Source organism: Astatotilapia calliptera, chromosome 3 (genome assembly GCF_900246225.1).
Source record: "Astatotilapia calliptera chromosome 3, fAstCal1.2, whole genome shotgun sequence".
NCBI classification, from domain to species: Eukaryota; Metazoa; Chordata; class Actinopteri; order Cichliformes; family Cichlidae; genus Astatotilapia; species Astatotilapia calliptera.
In genome coordinates this window covers 27738698-27759260 of record NC_039304.1, presented here as the reverse complement: position 1 = coordinate 27759260, position 20563 = coordinate 27738698, and the positions used below count along the sequence as shown (strand labels likewise).

At 38.5% G+C, this 20563-nt stretch overlaps 1 protein-coding gene across 1 annotated transcript; it reads left to right on the top strand.

Annotated features, from left to right (window-relative positions):
• Nucleotides 1–3869: 3869 nt before the first annotated feature.
• On the top strand, nucleotides 3870–19961 carry ripk3 (receptor-interacting serine-threonine kinase 3). Its single transcript, XM_026162637.1, has 14 exons — nucleotides 3870–3926; nucleotides 4766–4929; nucleotides 5006–5171; nucleotides 6153–6308; nucleotides 7778–7929; nucleotides 8333–8382; nucleotides 9840–10001; nucleotides 10687–10769; nucleotides 11211–11274; nucleotides 12501–12565; nucleotides 14738–14789; nucleotides 14913–15103; nucleotides 16881–17102; nucleotides 19328–19961. Exons 2-13 carry the CDS (start codon nucleotides 4772–4774, stop codon nucleotides 17100–17102), a joined length of 1521 nt encoding a protein of 506 aa, XP_026018422.1. The 5' UTR covers nucleotides 3870–3926; nucleotides 4766–4771; the 3' UTR covers nucleotides 19328–19961.
• Nucleotides 19962–20563: the final 602 nt, after the last annotated feature.

Genomic DNA, 20563 nt, shown 5'->3' with positions numbered 1-20563 from the left:
CTGATCTACTGTATATTTGCACACAACCATCTCTAGTGTTTACAGAGAACCGCCTAAAAAGGGAAAAGATCCAGTGAGTGGCAGTTCTGTGTGCAAAAATGCCTTGTTGATGCCGACAGTAACCCAAATAACATCTTGTTACAACCAAGTTTGCAGAAAAGCATCTTTGGATGCACAGCAGTCTGGTAGCAGACTACAGCAGCAGAAGACCGCAGCGGGTGTCGTTCTTGTCAGCTAAAAGCAGGAAACTGAGGCTACAGTTCAAAACTGGAGGAGAGAAGATTGAAAAACATTACCTGCACTGATTAGTCTCAAATTCTCATAGGTTTATGTTTTGCCTTTATTCTGTCACCCCTCTGTTATTTGCTGAGTGACAGCTAACAGCTTACTGTACAGCCTCATACATTTCTCTTGCTCTCATGATTTACCTCACAGAATCACTGTTTCACACGTCTTTGAGTTACCACCAACCATAACCTCCATTGTGTGACATAATGAGCTCTGTATACACTAGAACCCCCATATGATGTGTGTTAAGCAGTTTCTGTGGAAGATACTTGTGCATCAACAATCAACTGCCCTTCCAAGTCATTTTTTCTTCTTTACATCTTGATAAAGAATCAGAAACAACTGAGCATGCTCACTAGATGCTTCCACCCCACAGATGCAACTACATGACTGTATGAAAATCAATGCCTTCCTGCAACACGAAGTGCATGTACACGTGTTGCGTTTATCTCTAGTTTATCTCCTGCATGACACGTCACTGAGGAAGACAATCACTTGTTATCAGTGGTTATATCGTGTCTGTTCAGAGAATAGTGGTTTATAGTGGTTTAAGCATCATTTTTGTTTTAGACGTGCTGCAACATTTACCACGTGTTGTGTCATTCTTATGTAGGTTTGATAGCCAGCCAAACACAGCACAGCAGTGCAAATCCTCCTTGTCAGGCCTGCAGACCTGATTAAAATGTTTCCAAAATCTTGAGTTGTAATCTGAAAATTCTGACTCACGAACTTAAATGTCTGAGAAAAAGCTCAATATTAAGAAAATAACTTGAAGTTTAAAGATTATAACCCATTGGTTTTGCAGAAAATTCTAGATTTTTATTTCTGTCCACCTATGACACCTCATGTTGCCCTCCTCAGGTGAGACATCCCCCTTCATGTCCCCAATAAATCAAATCAAATCAAAATCAAATCACTTTTATTGTCACATCACATGTGCAGGCACACTGGCACAGCACATGTGAGTGAAATTCTTGTGTGCGAGCTTCACAAGCAACAGAGTTGTGCAAAATACAATAATGTAAACAAGCAAAATACAAGAATGGCTACATCTGAAACTAATAAATATATGTACAATATATAATAGTATATGCATTTCTGGATGTGTATACTAAATATTTTTCTACGTGTGTGTGTGTGTGTGTGTATACACATGTTTTACAAATTAAATAGAGTAAACAATAAATAAAATATATAAAAATATACAGAGTTGAGACATGTGCAAAACAGTGGCGTTACTGTACAGTATGGAGTGCATAATGTTAAAGTTCCAGTAGTGAAGCTGAGGTGTCTATGACGTGTTCAGCAGTCTGATGGCCTGGTGGAAGAAGCTGTCTCTCAGTCTGCTGGTACGGGACCGGATGCTGCAGAACCTCCTTCCTGATGGAAGCAGTCTGAACAGTTTATGGCTGGGGTGACTGGAGTCCTTGATGATCCTCCCCGCTTTCCTCAGGCACCGCTTCCTGTAGATGTCTTGGAGGGAGGGAAGCTCACCTCCAATTATCCGTTCAGAGCACCGCACTACTCGCTGGAGAACTTTGCAGTTGTAGGCGGTGCTGTTGCCATACCAGGTGGTGATGCATCCAGTGAGGATGCTCTCAATGGCACAGTGATAGAAGGTCCTGAGGATGCGGGGGCTCATGCCGAATCTTTTCAGTCTCCTGAGAAAGAAGAGGCGCTGCTGCGCCTTCTTCACTGTTTTGTTTATGTGTACTGACCACGTAAGATCCTCAGCCAGGTGTACGCCAAGGAAGTGGAAGCTGCTCACTCTCTCCACAGCAGTGCCGTTGATGGTGATGGGGGTGTGTACTTCTCTGCACCTCCGGAAGTCCACTATCAACTCCTTTGTCTTTGCGACGTTGAGGGTGAGATGGTTGTCTTGACACCAGTGGGTCAGGGTGCTGACCTCCTCCCTGTAAGCCGTCTCATCACCATTGGTGATAAGACCCAATAAACATTTGCAGCTGTGCAAACAGAGAGGTGCTCTTTCTGCACACCTGCATGCTCAGTACCTGGCTAACACAAAAAGCCTTGAAAAAATGAAAGGTGACAAACAAGGTGATGGTTTTTGATAGTGAGGAACATTCAGTGGATTCTTTTTCACTGAGGCAGTCTTTGTTTTTCAAGAGCAAAGCCGGTTTGAACACTTTTATGTGCAGCTAGTTTCTTGAAGGGCTGGCTGTACCCAGCGTGATCGTACACTTTATGAAGGTCAGTTTGAAAAAGCAACCCAAAGATGATCACAGTAGCTGAACTAACAGTTAGAACTTTAACCTGAATAGTCTGCTTGTTTTTTTCTGCTAGATCAGGTTTGTCAGACATAACCCCCGTGGGCCAGAACTGGCTGGACGAAGACTCCAATCCTCCAATCCAGTCATGCTACACCAAAGCAATTAGCTAATAGATAAACAATTAAAGGACAGAAAAAGGCACTGTTTTTTTTTTTTTTTTACAATCTGCTATAGAAATTTCAGTCTTTTTTGGCAATGGGTCTAAACATAAATCATGTCACTATAGATTAATTTTGCTTTATGTCCCTGTATGTCATTGTGATTCAGCATGGCCTTCATTCAACCTGAGTTTGACGTTCCTGCTCTACAGGACAAGAATGCTCAGCACACACGCCCTGATTCTTCTACAGGACAAGAATGCTCAGCACACACGCCCTGATTCTTTAGCATATGATTGCAGAGCAAATTATCAGTCTTGCTTTCAGGCTTGCATCGAATGACAACATGTCAGGTGTGTGTTCAGACACACCTGTAATAAAAAAGCAAGACACAGGAATGTCTGAACTGGGGCGGTGTTGTCATTATTTTAATCATCTGGAAACAAAGCCTGTTGATGCGAACCTATAAACTGTTGTCATTACATAATGACGTGTTTGGCTTTTAATGCCAGTGTTTTTAATTGATCATGTTAGGGCTAGTTAACCTGCATCTATAATGTTTAACCAACCTTTAATGAAATTACCCTAAGAAAAAAAAAAAGATCAACACAGGACGCTATCTTTTCTTACCTGTTTTATTTTTAAATGTATTTTATCTGTATTTATTGGTGGGTATTTATTCATTTTAATTTCAGGATTATCTTTACTTCCTGGTCTTTATTTGTCTCATTTGTGTTTTAGCCCTGATTCATCCACATAAAGAAGCTCAGGCCAAGACAAAAGCGTGTGATGCCTGTTTTGTCAGTCCTCCATACTTGCGGTGTTGTGATTTTGTAAAACCCTCCCATTTACTATAACTCAGCTGACATTACTGACACACTGAGTTGAGCACCATCTGCTGGCCAAATTAAAAAAAAAATCTTACAGAATGATTATTACTCTCACAGCAACAAAAAAGTCTTTTGTAACTTTTCACCTGATTATTTCTCCTCTTCCCTTTTTTTGGTGATAAATAACACTTAAAGATTTAAATCTGTGAAATAAAACTAGGGTTAAAAAAAATAAAAAAGGAGCAGGACAGAAGCAGAAGTTAAAAAAAAAGACATTTATTGGTCGGAGCTGAACTTTCGCTTCTGCTTCCACCAGGTCCAGCCTCTAGTAGCGAGTAGAAAGTCACTGAATAAGCACAAGGGTTTTCACACTTACTCGGTATGATTGAATGATGACAGAGAGGAGCGAATAACTAAGGGTGAGTAATTCCCCATGTTTTGAAAAATCCACTAGATTCTCTTACTAGTGTTTATGTGAGTGTCTTGCAATGAGTTCGTAATGGTTTCAAACTTTAATGTAGTGTCAGTCTGGTTCACAGAAGACACAACATTAGGCATCCTTTAAATTAGTATAAATCGCAGTTTAGGGGAACAACCGAAGCTACTAAAGTCTCTAATACTTCACAGTGTTCACTAAAACAAAGTCTACAGAGGTAGCTTTCACAGCAGGGCTGTTGTGTTTCTGCATTGTTGACACGTTTCTTTTATTTTGCCGACTTTCTGGAATTTTTGTAGCGTGTCAAGGCCCCTGAAAAACAAAGAGTGTGGTTTCCTGTGTATATGTTGAGGTGTGTGTTGAAAAGCTAGTTCTCTGAATTTTACCTTTTAAAATGGACATTACCAGAGGCACTTTAGTTCCTCCTAACATACGGTTCAACTTCCTCAATGACTGAAGCAATAAAGAAAATCAGTATTTATGATGCTGCTGGCAGCAAATTGAACAGATGACCAGATAACAAGGTAACACCTGACAGAAGTAAACATTTTTCAAAGGGGAACACATTCAAACTCCATGACGTGAAAGTCTTTAGCTAACACTTCTGCTCTTTGGGCACCAATTTTGGCATTTCAAGCCAAATAAACCCAGAAAAGTATTTATTTTACCTACTTCTTATTTGTATATGGGTAGGCATGTTGAATGAAGCAGTGCCACACTGAATGCCATTCACACACACGTTCACACACTGGTGGAGGCAAGCTACAGTTGTATAATAACAAAATAAATTTCCCTGCTGTCTTCATTTATATAATATTCTAGTGAAATATGGCACTGCACAGCTCTCCCACTCACGCGGAGATTGGAGACTCTGATCTGGATGACTGGGAAGTAAAAGGCTCTGGAGGTTTCGGACAAGTCTACAAGGCCAGACATCAAATGTGGTGCTGCGATGTGGCCGTTAAACTGCTCCACGATGACGATGGGTAAGTGGTTACCCAAACTGTTTTTAGATAATAACAAGAGTTGGATTTTACTGACGGGGGAATCCGACACACACAGGACCAGTTCATCCTTGCTGCGTGAAGTCAGAATGATGTGTAAAGGAAGCAGCCCATACGTCATTCCAGTCCTTGGGGTCTTTAAAGGTCATAGTCCCTCTTTTGGACCAGTAAAGCTTGGGCTGGTCATGGAGTTCATGGAGAGAGGATCACTTGCCAACCTGCAGGTAAACAACATACCTGATCCACTTAGATGAAGGCCAAAAGGCTTGACGAATTATAGTGTCTCAAAATTTATTGGATAGATTGGCCTAAAATTTCCTAAACAAGCCCTTCTAAAATGCTGTACTGTTTTTTTCAACATGTAAACTACCTCTCCTTGGGTCAGGGAAATGTCATGTTTTAAGTTAAGGGCTTGTTTGGTTGAGCTTAGATATAAAATTGTTTTTTTTCAGTGTACAAGAATCATTGCCATCATGGTAACAAGTCATGTGCTTAAAGCTAGGAACCACTCATAAGAAGAAATCAATGTTAGTTAATAGTAAATAAATCTTGGTTTGATATTGTTTAGGTTCAGCTGAACAATACAACTCCCAATAATGATTATGGCAGTGTGGGTTATTTCATTACAAAAAGTCCATTACTGTCTTTTATCCATATGGACAGGAGAGTAGACAAGGGGACTTTGTAGCTAACCCTAGCACTCGCTAATTATGCATACTGTAACTTCAAGTCTTAAAAGTAGAGCATTATAACATGGAAGTCTATTGGGATTCACCTTTAGGGAAATCCACACATATTTGTGACTCAGTTTACGGTCAGTAGTTCAGACTTTATCAGTATGTCTGGTTACAAAATAATTAGCTTTACCTTAGCTGATGCTAACATGCTAAATTATCATGTCAGTTGCAATCATATAGACATTGTGTCTTTAAGCTCAACCTCAAAGAGCCTTTAGGGTGGCTCTAGACTAATATTGATTGTTCTCTTTCTTGAAATTGTTATAAGGATTAAAGGTTAGGCCGGTTTTCATGTGTAACATCTTTAAACAACAAAGCAGCTGAACTGGAAGAGTCCAGTTACAAATACCTGGGTTTAAATTGAGAAATTATGTATGAGTAGGAGGTTATACTGAGCTAGATGAGAAAAATGTAAGACAAGAGATTGTCAAAGTGTAAAGCCAAAATGATCTGCCCTTACTCTAACAGAGAACTTTACAAGGACCCCCGCCCTGGCCACTGGCCTTCAGACTGACCCACCAGGTGGCCCTAGGTATAAACTTCCTCCACAATCTCTCTCCTGCTCTGCTGCACCTGGACCTAAAGCCGAGCAACGTGCTGCTGGACTCCTTTCTGAATGCCAAGGTGATTGTTTAGACTTTAAAATGGTGCTCTGCTGATTTAGAAGTAATTATTTTCTATAAATTTTGGAAGGAAAAATACAAACAGCTGCGTTTTCTTCTTCACATTGAAAACTCAAACCTTTGAATCACCAGCAGAGGTCTTATATTAGGGTGACCATATTTTGATTTCCAAAAAAGGGGACACTTGGCCCAGTCATAAAGAAATTTAATAATACTATTTGCTTAAAGAAAATTGTATTTTCTCTAATGCTTTCCATCTGACTTTGAGCCCCACTCTTTAGCCTAACCACAATGACATCATGGTGTTTACCACAAAAGGCTTTGCACAACTGTAAACAGACTTTAATGCGTAAAACTGGTGGAGTTTCCTCTTGGAAGAGTCCCAAACCTCATCCAACTGTATTTACTGTGACTGAATCAGAGACGTTATGAGAAACAGGACTTCCAAAGTATCTTGAGTAAAGATGTTGGCAGGATTGTTCGCGATGGAGAGCATCCACCCAGACAACTGAATACTTGTCAATCACAAGCCGTTAGCCAACAATTCTTTATTTGATAAATCTCCTTTGGTACCAACCAAGTTGACCTTGTGTTCATCTGTTGATGATTAAATTTAGGTCCTTTTCAAGCTTTGAAGAGACAAAGCATGAAATGGACACGTTTATTACATGTTTGAGTGTTTTATTGGTGACTCTACAAATACAATAATGATAGCCAGAGTCTAGACTACCTCTTACCCTGTGACAGCGGCAATAGGTCCAACTTTCTCAACGAAGCTAAATTTTGATGATTTTGGTGAATAGATGGGTTTATTTTTTAATATGTTAGCAGATATTAGATTGATTTGAATAAAGGGTTTTAAATCCATTTCTTACTATTGTTAGCTTAATATTGAGACCACTTGACTACTTTATTATGAAGCACACCTGTAATAATTGGGTTATTAAAAGGTTTTTGGTGAATAAAAATGGTTTAAAATTAGCTTACATATGATTTTATTACTACTATTATTTTTTCTAATTAATAATATCCTCTAAAACTCTTAATACATCTAAAGACATTTAAAAACATTTGTTCTGTGATGTGTTTATAAAATTAAAATGTAAGATTTTCAGAAAGTTGGCCAATATAATTAATTTTGGGGGGTTTTTACAAAGTAGTTTTACTTCAGCATTTCACATGGATTTTTTGCTTTGTCATTTCAGGGGTTACTCAAGTGCAACTTACATACTCCACAAGTCATGAATGTAATTTTAAATAATTATCCATGACTGTTTTCATGGATAACATCAAAGACCGGAAAGATTGCAGTAAAATGAGATAGATAACAGTTTGAGCAGTTTCTTTTAAGGTGTCTTTAATAAAGCAGTAATATTTTTAATACAATGCACTGTAGGTTTGTGTAAAATACAGTATTTTTGTCCAAACAAACTGCCTGATTGTCTTCTCCTTCCCTCTGTTTCCGTCTAGCTTACAGATTTCGGCCTTGCCAAGTTTTCCCAAAGTGTCACACGGAAATCTAAGAAGTACAGCGACGAAGAAGAAGGGGGAACTATCAGCTACATGCCCCCAGAGGCATTTAGCATCTCATACAACCCAACTCGGGCATCTGATATCTACAGGTAAAAGAGTCAATTTTTCCTTTGATATTTAGGAATTAGTACCAATGCCAAATTTCACCTTCACACTCATCTTAAAACATTAGATGGTGAACTTTGCATTCTAATCCACAGCCATTAACCACAGGCTCATTGCTGGTGGGTAAATAAAAATACGAGTGGTAACACACGAGGTTAACAGGTTCCAGGGAACTTGGCTGAGGAATAATGTATCGTAATTGTAATCATGTGACTTCCTCATTTGACGAACTGCAGCCAGTTGCTTAACTCCTCCCTCTGTAATCTGGTCGTGTTGTTGTTACTGATGTCATGGAGCAGACTGACAAACTGATAGCCAAACTCGACAATGACTGCAGATATACATTATTATAATTGCTGTGTTTGATTTTCTCCATCTCTCTTTCAGCTATGGTATACTGTTATGGTCCATTGTCACAGGAAAAGAACCATATCCACGTAGGTAGCTTCCATAATCTTCCCCCTCCTTGGCTCAAAAACAGCTTCTATCCTTATTTGACTCTGAGCTTCACATGATTGAATGCATATTGACAGAGCCCCCTTTATAGCCAGTGTTTTTGATTCTAACTGGCAGCAAACTGAAGCCACATAGTGGAAATTCACCATGTGTAACCAGAAGATAGAATAACTAAACTAAAGACTCCACTGACTGTTTTTAGACAATGAACCAACAGTCAAACAGAAAGTTTGACGGTCTGTGATCAGCATAGAGTCTTAGGCTACGTTCACAATGCAGGCGAAAGCGCATCAAATCGACTTTTTTGACCCTATGCGACACATATCCGATCATGGTATGACAGTTTGAACAGAACAAATCTGATATTTTCAAATCCGACCTGGGTCACTTTCGTATGTGGTACTGAATCCGATACATATCTGATGTTTTAGAAAGCGACTGCTGTTTGAATGGTCATCATCATCAAACAGACAAAAAAAAATCGGATTTGATCAAAAAATAGGAATTGAGCATTAAGACTTGCAGTGTGAACATAGCATAACAGATGGCAGTTACTCCCAGTCTAAAAAGTGAAGCCCAGTTGGCCATCATAGAACCACTGGTTGCTAGGGAAAAATGTGTATTTCGCAAAATTGGTGGATCCTGAATGTTTCTGTTAGTGAGTGAAATCAGTTGCAAAGAAAGTTCAGCTGTGATTGCCTTGATTGCTGGCAGATTGCAATAATTTCCTTTAGTTTTTCATGTTAAATTTTTTGTTCAGGAATTTTTAGTAAAACTTGTGTCTCAGCTCTGTATCACAACATCATAACAAGTATGTCTGTGCAGGTTCTCAGTCATCCAGATCATCATAGTCTAAAACATGCAGCTTTTACTTTGTAAGCAAACCTTCTCCAATCTCGCTTTGTGTCGCACTTCAGTTACAGCTCTGAGAGCAGCGGGACAGTGTTTGTAGATAAATCTGTCGCTTCCATTCAAACTATGCAGCAATATTCTTCTTCTTAAGTGATTTGTAGGATGGCATTGGCAGTCGTGGTCCTCCAAGATACCCTCTCTCACATAGAGTGCAGCATCTCATTTGGTGTTTTCGTCACCAAATGTCACCTTAATCTCACACCTCTAAGTGGCTCACTGTTAACAGTACATGGTTAGCAATCACATGTCTGCAAAACTGAAGTGAAGTCATGCTTTTTGCCACTCAATAAGCTTAAGTGCTAACACTTATGTTATAGCATAAGTGTTATGCTACCCTGGAAGAGGGCAGAGAGTGTCCCATAATAGTAAGGTAAATTTAGCAAACCAAAAAACACTTTACTTTTAGTCCTTTGTTCATATGAAGCTATTTGTTAGAGAAAATTTAAACACATCACTTCAAAATAATCATCAGTGCAGAAACGTAAAATGTTGATGCTCTCCTGACGCACACATCCCTCTGATGCAGATGCATTGTCCAGCATAGTTCGTCTCCGCATCCCGCAGGGAGACCGTCCATCGCTGGACGAGATCCGTTGTTTGGCTGCAGGGCGTGCCGGGTTAGCAAGACTAATGGAGCTCATGCAGAAATGCTGGGAGGCTAAACCTGCTCAAAGACCCACTTCTCATGGTAAGAAAACTGGGTGGGATGGTTGTCTTAGAGCCTGAGGTGGGTCTCTACTGACTCTGCAAAGGCTTAAATCTGAAGGTCCTTTTGTCATCAGGGTCCCTCAGATTTTTAATGATGTGCCTGAGGAGATGAGGCTTGCAGAATCAGTGAAACAGTTTTATAAACTTCCTTTTATGTCATGCGGTCTTTCTGTTCACCCTTTTTATTGCTTTTTAAATTTCTTATGTGTATTATCTGTTTTTATGCTATTTTATACTTAATGCAGTAAAGTAGTTTTTGAACCACAGAGGTTGAACATTAGCATTATTCTTAAAGCATCTAGCATAGCTGGAGACTCTTGTTATTGATTAGAACAGGACTAAGCAAAGAAATGGAGATTTTATTTCTATAACACATTTTAAACCAAAGTGCTTTACATGCACACAAAACCCAGCTTCCTTAAGAAGCTCAAATTTGGGTAAATTTGATTATAAATTTGTGAATTCAGTTCATTATTTGGCTAATAAATAACAGCATAACTTTTAGTTTTAAACGGGTGGACTAATAAATTTGTTAAGGACAGTATTTACTTTATATTTCACATTTTTAATTGCTGAAGAAATCTTTCAAACCAGGTTATCTAAACTCTAAAGAAAACCAGAGCAGCTTGGCTGGCCCTAATGTTTTGTCTTCACACCCTCTGCAGTGTGCACAATTGTGACAGAAGAGCTGTATAAGATGCACAAACGTGCAATTATTGACGCCGTTCATGGAGTGCTGAAGAAACTGGTGAGGGACAAACCTCTTGTTTTCATAGACATAAGTAATTTTGTTACTATGTGAAACTTTGACATGACGCAGCATATTTTTTTGTTTTTTCTTAACCTCCTAGGACCTGGCGTCCACATATGTGGACATCACATTTTGGGTTATTTAGACCAAAATACTCAATTTTGCTCTAGAAGGGCCTGATATCCACTGACGAGGACGTTATACTGCTACTGTTCTATCAACATTTTAAACAAATATCCTCATATGTGGCTCTGATTTTTCATAAAAACAAAAATAAGGTTAAAAAAAAATCTGGTAATTCTTTGTTTTTACATTCATTGGGCCCCAATATGCCCAAATATCAAAGAGAAATTAAAAATGCATGCCGTGGAAGAGTTCGGGTCTTAGGAGGTTAATTTACGTCACGGACTGATTTTTTGTTTCTTTTCCTCTTTCCAGGACCAAACGGAAACAGAGGAAATGACTGAGCAGTTTGAGAGGTTTTCTATTGCTCAGTCTGCAGGTCTGTTTTACCATAATCAGCGTATATTAGATTCTGTGATATTGTTTTGTATGTTTCGCACCATGTTTAACACCACACATTTAAAGCGTACTTGTGAATACATTACAACTTGGTTATTTAATAGGTGTCACAGCAAGAAGAGCAATACGCCCTGGTTCAGATATTTATACCAATATCTGAAGCCAATAAGCATATTTTTGATTGAGTGCATTAAAGAAAAAGTCTACAATATTTGAAAATGCACTCATTACATTTTTTCTTGTCTGTTGCTATGTCAGATTAGAGACTCAAGTCAATGCAAAGATAAGCTAATTTCTCACTTAGTGTCTAAAACATGATTTTTTCTAAAGCTTCCACTTAAAGTTTCTACGGAGCCCCACAGGGGACATGGGAGAAAAAAAATTAAGACGGACTTTTGCGAGATCTCGCAAAACTAACTCGGGATCTCGCAAAAGTTTTGCGAGATCTTGCAAAACAAACTCGGGATCTCGCAAAACCTTTGCGAGATCTCGCAAAAGTTGAATTCCAACAATGGCGGCAGCTACTTAGTTGTAATATTATTCTTTCTGGGTCACAAAATAAACTTTTAAGATGTTTTGAGGCGTGAATGTAGTTGTGTAAACGTCAGATATCTGCTTGGTTTACAAGACATCACATATTTGCAAAAGTGCTCCGACGTTTTCGGAGATCTGACACCCACCATCTCGAAGCTAACGGGAGGTCGAGACGTACTACAGCTGGGAGGAACACCGCTTTCCCGGCACATCGTGCCTCGACCTCGAGCTGGCGGCTAAAACTTTTGCGAGAGCTCGCAAATTTTGCGAGATCCCGAGTTTATTTTGCGAGATCTTGCAAAACATTTGCGAGATCCCGACTTAGTTTTGCGAGATCTCGCAAAACTAAGTCGAGATCTTGCAAAACATTTGCGAGATCTTGCAAAAGTCCGTCTTAATTTTTTTTCTTCCATGTCCCCTGCGGGGCTCCGTAAGTTTCTGTGTGAAACAGAGCAAAAAAACAAAACAAAAAACCAACAGATTTGTCAAAACCAAACTTCGCTACAGCTTTCATGTTCTTCTAATTGTCATCAACATGTAGCAGTGTGAACTCTATTTGTCTTTCCGGCTAGAAAATGAACTGATGCTACAGAACTACAAAAGAAAACTACAATAAAAGCTTGTTTTATCTATATAATAACAATAATAACAATAGCAGTATATTTTTTGCAGTGAGCACCATAGTGAAACCTGCAAACATTTGTGAAGATGTCCCTACAGGGCGCCCGCCCATTCAGGTGAGCAGAGAGAGTCACGTTTGCTTCAGTTCAACGCTGACAAATTATATATAGTTGTCAGAAAGGATTAGCTCCAAACACCATGTAGGTTTGAAATTATAAACCAACCATCAGTGTTGTAGTCAGAATGAGCTGAGTGGCAAAAAACAACATTCAAATACTCAAAATGTGCTCTATGCCATTTCTTTCCCTTTTGTCATGAATTGGCCAATACAGTATTGTTTCAACACTGCGCTTCTTCAGTCACGGGGAAATACTGTGTGCATCACTTCCTACTGCACTAGGGGAATTTTCAAAGAGGAATCCTGAACACAGCAAATGTAAAATAAGCACGACAACCTAAGCATTACATGTACAAGTCATGGAAACCCATGCATGGGGCTCCTTGTGCACAGGTTTTGTGCTGACGGTAATGCCAGAGGAGGTTTGCAACTTTTAGACTCAGTGACCCCGCTCTGTAACGCTACGTGGTCTGAGGTACTCTGGTTCTTAAACAGAGGGGATTGTTGACTAACTGGGAGGCAAGAAACTTCATAACCTGACTTGTTGCAACGATGGCGTCCTGTTAACAGCACCACACTGTAATTCAGTGAGGTCTTCAGAATGATCCACTCTTTCACATATGTTTGTAAAGGCAGACTTTATGGCCAGAGGCAGGACTTTATATACCTGCGCACATGAGACTGAAAGCACCTGAATTCAAAGATTAAGAGGTGAAGACCGATACTGTTGTCCACTATATTTAATTTTAAAATTAAGGACATGTGTGTTCTATCCTGTCTTCCTCCCTTCACCCACAACCGGTCGCAGCAGATGGCCGCATGGTCCATGCACCTGGTTCTGCCCGAGGTTTCTTCCTGTTAAAAGGGAGTTTTTCCTTTCCACTGTCACCATGTGCTTGGTTGTAAGGAGTTGTCTGATGGCTGGGTTTTTCTTTGGATTATTTTAGGGTTTTTTCCTTACAACAGGGGTGTCGAACTCCAGGCCTTGAGGGCCGGTGTCCTGCAGGTTTTAGATCTCACCCAGGGTCAACACACCTGAATCAAATTATTAGTTCATTACCAGGCCTCTGGAGAACTTCAAGACATGTCGAGGAGGTAATTTAGCCATTTAAATCAGCTGTGATGGATCAAGGACACATCTAAAACCTGCCGGACAGCGGCCCTTGAGGCCTGGAGTTCCCACACCCTCTGGTTTAAGAAGCCATCAACCTGGAAAAATCCCTTAGTGACTATGGTTGCTCCCCTCCCCATAACAGACTGATAGACTTTCACTTCAGGTTACATTTTTATTAGAATCATAAAGCATACTTTTCTTGAAGGACTAACTAATGATTAATATCTAGAACTGCTGGTCTAGTGGTTTTTTACATTAAGGTTCACATTGGGCCATCACTGAACAAAAAAAAAAAATCAAAAATACCCCTTCAACATATTGTAATTCAAGTGGTCTGAATGGTAACTAGACTTCTGCAATACATTGTGGTTTAAATTTCATAATAGAAAATAGTCCATATAGGAAGTAAGACCAAGTGGTGCAATCATCTAAGTAGAGGACTTTCATATGGGGGGGATGGAAATGGACTCTTACGTTAAGCCAAAATGTAATGCTGACTATGAATCACATACATGTAATCATAGTTGTGTAATGAGAGGGGCGTAGATGTAGATCTGTCTACCACACATTTAATTATATTGTTTCACTTAAAAAAACAAGAAAAAACTAAAGTTTAAAACATTACAGTAAGTGTAGATGCTTTCCAAGATGTGGATTTTATAGATTTACTCATAAAAGAAATACGTTAATCTTGTTTGTACATTTTTAGCATATCTTGTGAAAGAACGACAATCGTGAGAGACTTTTAGTGGAAAGCATGTGTGTTTTTAGTACCATTATTAGTATCAGTGTTACTTATCTTGAGCCTTAATCCAAGGGAAGTTACACTGCGGTAAAGCTCATCAGCCACTGTCGTCACAGTTTTACACACTGTCACTACACCAAAGCCACAGGAAGCATCTAAATAATTTTCACTACACTCGGATCCCATTGAGACCCTGTAAGAACTGTGAGAAAATGAGGCCGGTAAAGATTGTTTATCCTCACTTTATTCCACATTCTTCATCTTTGCTGTAACTTGCAACAGAGCAATTCTTTTATTTCCTTTTCTTACAGGAAGTGGCTGGCAGTTGGCCTGCAAATCAAAGAGACAACACTAGAGTCAAAGGTAAGAAGGAAGTTGTTGCTGAAGCAGAACAGAAACGGTTGACTGAAGGGGGAACCGTTTGTTGTAGTCAAATAAAGTGCCTGTTGTGGCTTCATGTCTGAAGATAAATGTGTTGCCTTCCAGAATCACCTTCACATCGAACTGCCAATGTGTCTCAGGTGGACCAACCCCACTCAGCAGGCTATAAAATGAAACCATCCTCTGTTCAGCCCATTCAGTCGCAGCCCCCGTCAGCTCCATCGAGGAAGCCGCAAAATAGATCATCGAAAAACATTTGCCCACCTTTTAAGCAAAACCATTTCTCTCAGTACCAGGTGTGTGTGTTCGTTGTTTTTCACCGACTTAAAGACTTTTTCCACAATGAGCAGGTCTAATGTTTTTCAATTAAAAGAGCTTGAATATACTAATTAACTTCATAAGTTAACCTAATTCAAAACTTACCAGTTCACCAGCAGAGACGGGCAGTAACATGTTAAAAGAAGTATGTTACTGTAATCCAATTACTTTTTTCAAGTAACAAGTAAAGGGATTATTATTGCAAAAAAAGTAATTGAGTTACTGTTACTTTCCCATAAGCACGCTGTGTTAGTGCGTTACTAAAAATTCAATTGTATATGATGGATTATGCAGAAAAAAAGAATTGGACTGAAAGGACCATTGCTTTGTTACATATTCAAGTTTTGTATCATGTTTTTAAAAAGTAATGAAGTTACTAATTACTTGCAGAAACTAAGTAATTTGTAAAGTAACTGGATGACTTTCTTGGAGAATTAATCTGTAATTAGTAACTAATTACTATTTTCAAGTAACTTGACCAGCACTGGTCACCAGTGACCTGGCAAGGGTTATGTTCATGTCTACCCTTTTTTCCTATATGGTACACCCAGTCTGGAATCTCAGATGGCCAAATGCATGTATAATATGTGATTTAATGAATGTGTGTGAATGTTATATAGTAAGGAAAAAAGCGGTTGTATGGATGGCTGTGAATGAGGCATGTTGTATAAAGCGCTTTGGGTCCTTCAGTACAGTAGAAAAACAATATATGAGAACTGGTCCACTTTCCATAACTATTTTATGAAGATCTGCTTGTTTAGCATGCAGCTACATAACCCAAATGTTTCTTGCATGTTGTGCCTCATAAATGTTAAAATGTGTCAAAATAAAAGCAATTCTAGTAAAAATATATGTAGGCAGTAGTTAAAAACCCGAAAAGAGCAAACTTCTCCAAAGCTCTGCTGACTCAGTAACTACAGAGCTCCAAACATCATCTGGCACTAATATCAGCACGAACATATACAACAGGAGCTTCATAGCATGTGTTTCCATGTCTGAGCAGGTCCTGTAGGTGGTATGTGAAGGTGTCCCATTACTTTTGTCCACAGAGGGCCAAAATCTTCAGTTAGATTTGAGCTTCAGTCATCAATTCTTGTGCTAAGAAATGTTTTGATTAAAAAAAAAGATTAAAAGGTTTACTGCATGATACACAATTTTTAGCCACGAGATGAAACATGGTACGCTCCATTCCAGCTTCATGTTCAAATTTTTACTTTAACTTTGTATCATTTACAGTTCACAGCGGTGTCTGTGGCTCAGGAGGTAGAGCAGGTCGTCTACCAATCGGACGGTTGGTGTTTTGATCTCAGGCTTCTGTTGGTTGCATGTAGAAGTATGTTTGAGCAAAATACTGACCCCCGATGTATCCACTGAACAATGAATGTATGAATATTAGGTTAAAAACACTTAGAACGTAGGAAAAAAGTGCGTGTGTGTAAATGACTGAATCAGGTTTGTAGTAAGAAAGTGCTTTGAGGGTTCAGTGGGGTTACTGTATTAGGGACATCGGCTCTCAGTGACATCATAGAGGTCCAAAAGTAGAAAAACTGAAAAACAAAAAGAGCTGTCTGAAGCTAAGAAAACCAAATGAAATGTTTCCAAAATAGTTCTTAGCAAAGACAAAAAAAGACTGAATTTTAAGTGCTGGAAAATGAATGTAAACATTTTTGTTCAATCTTACAGCGGCTCAAACTAACATGATTTTCTTTTATTCTGAACCGCTTTAAACAAATATTCTTCTTCTTTTCTCTGCAGCGTCAGTCCTCCAGCCCTGGTAATTTCTGCTATCCTGCCACACCTAGAATCAACATGCACTTCTGCAACGTAGTTGGATTACAACTTGGTGACAACAACACCATGCACATCTGCGCCACAGATCCTTTAGAGCGGAAGAGGCACCCAACAGCACCATCTGCCGTTAACGTCCCTCTGCCACACTTGGGAGGCTGGGGGAACAAGGCTGGAGGAGTTGGCTGAGTGTGTTGTCTAATCTTCCCTCTTTCTTTTTAACTTCTCAAATTTGAGATCATATTTAAGGGGTTTTTTTTGCATGTTTTTTTTTTAAATCTGTTGTAGTGGATTTTTATATCTGGACAGGTTTCTGAAAAAGCTTTTTGTTTTCTATTATTTTCTGTATTTATTCTGTTTATTTTGTTTGAAATGCTGAAACCAGTGAAAAAAACATCACACCTTTCTTTTGCACTGTCAGCAGTAGAATTATGGGCCAAGTCTGGTCATATGGTTGATGCTTTTTCACCTACTGTGGTCAACAAATATCCAAAGACACAGTGCCAGGAAATCATCTTAAGCCAGAAATTGCCTTAACGGCAGACTGACTGTTAATCACAACAAGTCAATATGTGTTATAAAACCAAACGTAGGATTTGCATTAATGCACAGGTCTTCGACTCCAGGCCTCAAGGGCCGGTGTCCTGCAGGTTTTAGATGTGTCCTTGATCCAACACAGCTGATTTAATTGGCTAAATTACCTCCTCATCATGTCTTGAAGTTCTCCAGAGGCCTGGTAATAAACTAATCATTTGATTCAGGTGTGTTGACCCAGGGTGAGATCTGAAACCTGCAGGACACCAGCCCTTGAGGCCTGGAGTTTGACACCCCTGCAATAATCCATGGATACGGGTGGGACTTCTTTGGCTTGTCAAGGAGGTTAAAATTAAACACATGCCTTTCAGCATATACTGTTTGTATTACTGTATTTTTCGGACCATAAGGTGCACCGGATTATAAGGCACACTGTTGATGAATGGGTCTGTTTTCATACTAAGGTGCACCGGAATATAAGGCGCATTAGGCAAAACAAAATCAGATCAAACTTTACTCAACTCATTCTTCTTGTTTCCCCCACTTCCGTACCATTGATTCATTAATGTTGAATTCTGTTGCAGCTGCTCTATTCCCGTGTTTTTGCAGCATAATAATGACTAACTTCGTGTTGTGGATGTATTATGTCAGCTGTTCTCGTGACTGAAATTTGGTCCATTGACAGCATCAGGAACCCTCACATTAACTTTTATCGAGTGGAAAAAAGTTAGCGTTCACCCTCCAGCTTCATTGTGTTTATGCTATGCTAACATAGCTGCGTCGCTCGTAGCGCATCATTATATAGCTAGCCAAACTTCAGCAACCCTACAAACATCACTGCTGTTTAGTATACGGTATGTGCAAAAACCTGGTTTGTACTGTATTTGTATGTTTGCTTACACATGCTGTTTTGTTGGCGCATTAAGTGCAGCCGAGATGTTAAAAAATAAAGGAGCTGCATTAAAATTGGCCCATTATGGACTGTCCAACCTCCATATTTTAAGAGGGCAGCTTTGCAGCGTTCACAGTTGAAAATAATCTTTATTTATCTTAAACTGTGCCTTGGTGGAGACCGCCCATTTTAGCAAATCTCCCCTTAGCAAGGTTTGAATAGCAGGTGGGTCACATTGGGGATATCCACTCTCTTGTTAAATCAAAGAGTGATTTTTAAGTTGAAACTTTTCTCTCACAGTGATAAACTGCATGTACAGTGTCCTCATTATTTAATTTTTTCTATACACATGCTTTTCCTTCATTACATGATAATCAGTTAGATTAAAGTGTCACCTTAACTTAAATTTCAATCAAGAATTTGTTTTTGTTTCTTGCCCAAGAAACACATTTTTCATTGCGCAGAAGCATGATGTAGCTTCAATGAAGTGCTGGAACAATGCTGTGTGAAATATTTATTTGGTACGGTTGTGTTGTATGTGTACAATGTTCTCATATTAGGATGGTTTTTATCTGAACTTTACCACTTTTTGAAATCATCCTAATGTGTATCTGATTTATTTTAAATGATGGGTAGGTGATGTCCAGAAACTGGACTTTTTAAGAAACAGGACGCAAAAAACATTTCTTTTTTGCCTTCTATATGTTGTAATTTCAGATTTTTATCTCAAAACTTACAGTTAAATGTCTCAAATTTTCTACGTATTCAAAAGTTTGAATTTTGAGATAATAACTTGAAATGTTAAACCTTATGTTCAGCCTTAATTTTTTTTCCTGTGAATTTTGTGAAAGAAAAAGGAAAAAATCTGATGTTGCTTTAAAGAAAAATCTGACAATTTAATAAAAAGTTCATTTATACTAAGAAGTTATTGGTGTTGTATTTCCTTTACATGTTTTATGTTTTGTTATCTGCTCTTTTCTTATTTCAGACACCAACATAAGCAAGTTCTTGAACGATGCAGGTAAGGTAATTTTTAAGCTATCAGTCAGAAAGTTGTTTAAGTATTTCATTTTTATATTGATTTGAGTAATGTCTCTGCAGAGGATTTTTAGGTCCACCTTGAGAAAAATGAAAGTATTCCTCCAAAAGTTGATTCTGTTAAACCTGAGATGTTGAACATACTGAACAGAGACCAGAACTGCTACAGGGTCCAGTACAGTCATGTGGATGGCTTTGCAAAATGTGAAAGTTACAAAAGAACAGATTCGGGAGTTTTCACTATATTTTCATCTGAACTGCTAACTTAATCTTATCTATAAAAAAACATCTCCAACACCTTGTGTTAACTTTAACATTTATTATAGAATAAAATCAAGGCAATAAGCAGCTGGTTCTTTCTATGTGATTTTATATAAGCTGCACTGATAACAGTAGCTTTTCTTTACAATGTGGAAAACAGAAGCCCCAAAATTGCATTTATTTTTCTTAAGACACATCAGGTATGTCATTAGAATAATTTATTAAGCATTTTAAACAGTTAAAGAATCCACTAAGACTTTAATATGTGTTTATTTTAGGTTATTATTTATTTTGTTTTACCATGCTTAACAAATTCATTAGACCACTTGTCATAAAACAAGAACAGTGAAAACCTGTTTAAAACACATATTATTTTGTTATTTATCCAGCAAGGGAAAAAAAAATTATGTTTATACCCAAATTTGAGCGAACACAGCGGGCTTACATATGAGAGGAGTCAGAAATGAATCAACCACTAAAACTAACGTTTCTCTTAATAAACATGAGTAAATAACTATAATTCTAATCAAAAAAATAAGAATCTGCTTCACTATTTTTTTACAGCTTTTATTTGGTTGGTAAAATAGTGCATTGGAAAATTTATAGATGACAACAATAATTGTATGTCATGGTCCTGGTCTGTGACTTTTGATTCTTGTATATTTTATATTCTGAGGTTAGGATTCTGTCCCTATATTTTGGTTATTATAGTTGTAATCCCTCCGTTTATACTGGTATCTTAAGTCTTAGTTTTGTATTTCTGTTATCATTTCTGTTACCATGTTACCATGCCTCCCCTGTCTGTAGGGGGCACTGCTGTTTTTTTTGTTCAGTGATTCAGCCCAATCACTGATGTATAGCCATGTCTTTTGTAATCTACATCAGTAATTGTACTTTAGCTGTGGTGGTGTTTTTATGAATGTTC